Source organism: Triticum aestivum, chromosome 1B (assembly GCF_018294505.1).
Source record: "Triticum aestivum cultivar Chinese Spring chromosome 1B, IWGSC CS RefSeq v2.1, whole genome shotgun sequence".
Taxonomy (NCBI): Eukaryota; Viridiplantae; Streptophyta; class Magnoliopsida; order Poales; family Poaceae; genus Triticum; species Triticum aestivum.
The window spans coordinates 637,762,289-637,767,488 of NC_057795.1; the positions used below are offsets into that span (position 1 = coordinate 637,762,289).

Below are 5,200 nucleotides of genomic sequence, written 5' to 3' on the forward strand. Positions count from 1 at the left end.
TGAGAATTGGAGAAAGAACGAGACTAGTAACTCGGCCTAAGTTTCTCCATCTCTGTGAAGGAAACTCGGTACCTTTTTCTTTACATGAAAATCTCGGCACCTGACTGCAGCAGCTCAAGTTCTTTTTTCCTAAACACGCAAGAGCTTTGCGTGTTGATGCATTTAAGATTGGATAGAACAAAAGAGTTTAAGTTACATGATGCTAAAGAAGAAAGTCTCAAGCAATCCACATCCACCCCAAGCCTATGAGAATTTTATGTCTCTTGTTCTCTCACTATCCTCACTTCACTCCTCTTCATATGCCAAGCTAGTTTCCATAGCCTTCACTCCACAAGGATTTTGTTTGCCACCTCGTTGTCCGAGGTTGAGATATTATCGAAAGTTCGCCGATTCCTCTCTTTCCAGATGGAGAACATCACCAGAGTGATTATCACGCTGGCTTCCTTTCGGCGGGCACCTCTTCCCACCAAGGCACGAGAACTGAATTTTGCTGAGGGCACGGGATGGCAATATTCAGAGGTATGGTTACCGATGACCAGACAGTCCCGGGGAATGGACACTGCCTTAGGAGATGATTCATCGTTCCAGGCTCCTCAAGGCACAGCGTACACAGCGGTTGGTGCTGAGGCCCTCGATCTTGAAGACGATCCTTTCTGTTTGCCCTCCGCAAGGATTCTGTTCAGGACCAGCAGGTAAAGTTCAGCGTCCAGACTCCGTGACCACTAAGCAATTCATGTGCACATTATCAGCAACCAAGCCTTGCCAAAACATGATCCTCGCCAGGATGTACCACACTACATTATCATCTCAGGAGGTGCGAACTCAATTCGTAGAGGGTGCCCCATTAAATTTAAATTCAGAAGCACCAGCTAGGAGTCTGGTAAACGCACCGATATGTGTCGGCTGAAAATTTGAACAATTTTATAAAACAAAAATTGCTATGGATCCCAGTGATCAGCTAATGTCTAGTATATCAGTAAGTGTCAATTTTGTCAGATAAAATCTGACAAATAAGAATACGGAATTATCAATGCGAAAAGCCAGCTACTGTTGTCATGGCGAAATAGTCCCAAAGGCCAGCGAGATCAACTCATTGGACAACAGAAATCCATCCGGGTCACTCAGACGGATGAAGGCCACCCTGCTCCCGGTCATCTCTCCCTCGCTTTCCAAATCCGACTCAAACTCACTGAACTGCAGGGCCTCTCGCTCCTTGTCCATGGCGATCACCAGCCCACTCTCAACAAAAGGCCTGAACGTATCACACAATGACCGTGTCAGACCCTCTCCAAAAGATTTACTGAAACTGTGCAGATCCAGCCCGCGAGCTGTTCTCAGTGACAGCATCACCGAGTCCATAGCCATATCCTTCGTCTCGGAGACGCTGGACTCATGGCACCAGGTGCCGTCTTCCAGCTTCTGAACCCAATCTGCGTAGTTCTTCATTCCTCTGGGCCTCGAGTACCTGACACCGTTGATGTAGCTTGCTGATCCAAGGCCAAACGCATAGAACGGCCTGTTTTGCCAGTATGTTACGTTGTGCTTGCACTCGTAACCAGGCTTGCAGTAGCTACTGATCTCGTAGTGTTGATATCCTGCTTCAGAAAGCCGTTTCGAAGCTATCTTGTAGAAGTTCGCAGAGTCTGTCTCATTTGGGAGAGGAAATACACCAGGCGTATAGCTGCAACATTTAATATGAAAAGAATGAGATTGGCATCAGTATGACACATATTTACGTGAGTTCGCTTGATCTTTAATACAAAAATGTCAGTGCAAATTAATATGTGAAGAAATTGTTAGAAACTTGGCCTTAGTAGTATAATGCAGGCTGTGTAATACCCCCCCGAAAAAATTCAGTTAAGCCCTTTAACTTCGCAACTATCAGCATCATGAGTCAGAAAAGAAGACTGAACTTCTTTCTCTGGAATGACATAACCTTCACGAACAGTTAGACAACAATCAGACCTACGGTTCAGTTCTTACTCAATTGTAGTAACACTTTACAATATATCAAAGGGCAAGACTACTGTAGTCCACGGACAAGCTAGCAAGGAGAAATTCCATGCCAGACAAATTGTAGCACTGGTTAGATGCCACCTAAAATAAAATTGCAACTTGGACGACAAATGAAGAGGAAAAAATCATTATGCCTGCCTGGGACATGGTGCCATGTTGCCCTAATGCATAAGAAACAGAAGCCATTAGATGTCTAGACGGTGTCCAAAAAGCGCTGGTCTGCACTAATCAGGCCGATGCCGATTCAGAGCAATTGCCCGATGGTGGTTAATGCCCTCAAGCCTCACAATTAGTGGTAGCATTCGAGAGGTTTGTCTCCTGTTGCCTGAACTCTCAAGTCACAGAATTCTAAAAGCAGGGTCACAGGGTATCGAATGGTTTAGCTCCGCACTGTAGAAAGGTGGTTCTTGGTTGTGTCAGTGTTCTACGAGATACAGTCCTGGCCTGCCTGTTGGTATGATTACTGCGCGATTGTAATCTCAGCTCTGTAACTTATTAATAAGTAGCCCCTTTCCAAGAAGAGAAGACTGAGCTTGTACAGCACAAACCAGTGCAAATCAAAACAAGAATTGTAGCTAATTGTTTGAAGATGATGGTTGTAGTGTGTTAGTTTTCACCCAATTTCATTATCCATAGAACAGAACCACCACAAACCACGCACATAGAGTATTTGTCAGGACCGATAATGTTTTCAAGATAGGCCATAGGAGTAGTCATGCACAGAATGAACTCACATTTGCCCAAACTTGGTGCCCTGCTCGATCTGCAGGTCGTAGACGGAGACATGCGTGGGGCGGGCATCGACGGTGCGCCGCAAGCTCTCCTCCCACATCTCCTGGGTCTGGTTGGGCAGGGAGGAGATGAGGTCCATGCTCCAGTTCTGGAGCCCCTCGCAGGCGGTCACGATCCCGACGGCCTCGTGCACCTCCCGCAGGCCGTGCGCGCGGCCGCACGCCCGGAGCAGCTCCTCCTGGAACGCCTGCACGCCGAGCGACACCCGGTTCACGCCCACGCCCACCAGCTCCCGCAGCTTGGCCGCGTCGAACGTGCCGGGGTCCATCTCGATGGACACCTCCGGACACGCGGACAGCCCGAACCTGCCGCGCAGCGCGTCGAGCACCGCGGCCACCAGCCTCGGCGGGACTAGCGACGGGGTGCCGCCGCCGAAGAAGATGGTCTGCAGCGGCACGCCGTCGTCGGAGACGGGACGCGTGGCGGCTACCTCCCGGAGCAGGAGGCGCACGTAGTCGGCGATCCGGGGGTCCTCGCCCTCGCCCGGGCCGCCGGGGGAGGACGCGGAGGAGCCGAGCGCCACGATGGGGAAGTCGCAGTAGTGGCACCGCTTGCGGCAGAAGGGGAGGTGCACGTAGGCGGAGGCCGGAGGTAGTGGGCGTGGCGGAGGAGGCGGCGGCGGGACGGCGGCGGCGGGGGAGGCATAGCGACGAACAGGTTGTGGGCGGGGTGGGTGGATTGGGGGCGGTTTCCTGTGCGGCAACTGAGAGACGAGAGGGAAGGCTGATCTTAGCATTACTGACCACTCGCCTCCCTCCCAAGGCTCCTCCCGGTGGACTGGTGTACTAGAAAGAGTATTAGAATTGAATTGTTATATGAATTCCAAATTGAATTTTTAAAAAGTAACGATCCAACTTTGTTGATAAATTACACAAAGTGCATCAAATCAAACAAAGACGGGAATAGCAAGGGCCAAGGAAAAAAAACATAAAGTTACAAAAGTCCTCTGTAGTCATTGACTCTAGATCCATGTCTTGTATCTTGATTTTTTTTCCATACATCTAGTGAAGAAAAAGTAGAATCTCGCAAAAAAAAACATGAACCATAAAAGACCTAACCTGCACAAATTGTACTGATTTCAAACATTTTCAAGACTCGTATGGACCGTCCACTTCAACGGGTGTCAAGTTAGGATCGGTGACATGTATTATGGTCAGGGGGACACACTGCTTGCAAGAGTCGCCATATTATCGGGGAAGAAAACCAGGAGCACAAAAGAACGAATATACATACCTAGTGATGAGGGCATGCTTGACAATACTATTGTGGCCACACCACCGGATAGGCCCAAGCATCGGACGACCATCTACAAGGGCATCAATCATCGATCTACGAGACAAAAACACCGTCAAATCCGCTGTAGATTGTATCGGCCACGATAGCCACACTAGGATGAAGATAAAAACCACGAGAATTGTTCCGTGTAACGCCGCCTCCACATCTATAGTTTGTTGTCAAGGGCACATAAAAAATGTTGAAGAAAAGCAATCTGGACTATGAGCATTGATCGATAACCCCTCCCCCTCTCACCTTTGAAAGTTGAATAGGATGTTGGACGGGAAGCCAGAGCTTAAGCACGTGTGTTTCCTAAGTGTTTTTTTTTGCTTGTTTTCTTTCCTACTTAAAATGAACGCAAGGTTTTATCGTCCATCTCACCCTTGCTCCAACCTTACTTATGTTTCCCCTTCATCTCTCCGTTTTGATGTTTTTCTTGTATCTTTGGGTTTTTATTGGTTTTCCTTGAGCATCGTCTTCACTGGCTCGTGACATATCAAATAAAATTATTTTTCTCAAAAAAGTTATGTTTTCTTTGAAAAGCCTTACAAAATAAAATCCTAAAATTTATTTGGGTAGGTAAATAGTAAATATACACAATCACATGTATATGGACAGTCAAATTACAGGCTAACATACCACGTTGCAAGCACGTGTGATTATCTAGTCCTTTTTATAAGAAAAAACATTCTCTCCAAAAGAGGGGAAAGCAACAAACCAACTTTTGGTTGGGATGATTAGAAGAATAGTGGTATCTTCAACCCACCAAAGTTCAATTCTAGATTTGAATTAGTGCTTGCATTATTCTTGGATTTATTTCAGGCTTCCGACGATGTTCGTTCAGTGGGAGGGAACCTTACCGTCGACTGCGAAGCGTTGATGGTGACTTCGTAAAATCTCGAGATGTTATGTTGGCTTAATGTGTGCGTGTGTGCGTGTTCAAAAAAAAAAGGAAAACATAACCTAACGTTTTTTTCAGACAAATACAAAACCTAACGTCCGTGAGGCCGAGTTAACCAGGCCAATATCTGGCCCAACGCGTGGCTCGTTATGAAGGCCCAACACGTGGCTTTGCGCTTGCCTGCCGCCGCGTGCCCAATAAGCTATATATATAGCT

The 5,200-nt window shown here is 47.4% G+C and overlaps 1 protein-coding gene across 1 annotated transcript; it reads right to left on the bottom strand.

The window, feature by feature from the left end:
- Positions 1-830: 830 nt before the first annotated feature.
- Positions 831-3,561, bottom strand: LOC123144314 (heme chaperone HemW). Its single transcript, XM_044563410.1, has 2 exons — positions 2,751-3,561; positions 831-1,681 (listed from the first exon to the last, which is right to left on the bottom strand). Exons 1-2 carry the CDS (start codon positions 3,542-3,544, stop codon positions 1,054-1,056), a joined length of 1,422 nt encoding a protein of 473 aa, XP_044419345.1. The 5' UTR covers positions 3,545-3,561; the 3' UTR covers positions 831-1,053.
- Positions 3,562-5,200: the final 1,639 nt, after the last annotated feature.

Excerpts from the sequence above, each read along its gene's own strand:
- LOC123144314 (XM_044563410.1), bottom strand. The coding sequence starts at position 3,544 with ATGCTAAGATCAGCCTTCCCTCTCGTCTCTCAGTTGCCGCACAGGAAA. Across the intron at positions 1,682-2,750 it reads GGCACCAAGTTTGGGCAAAT|CTATACGCCTGGTGTATTTC; the intron begins GTGAGTTCATTC and ends TAAATGTTGCAG.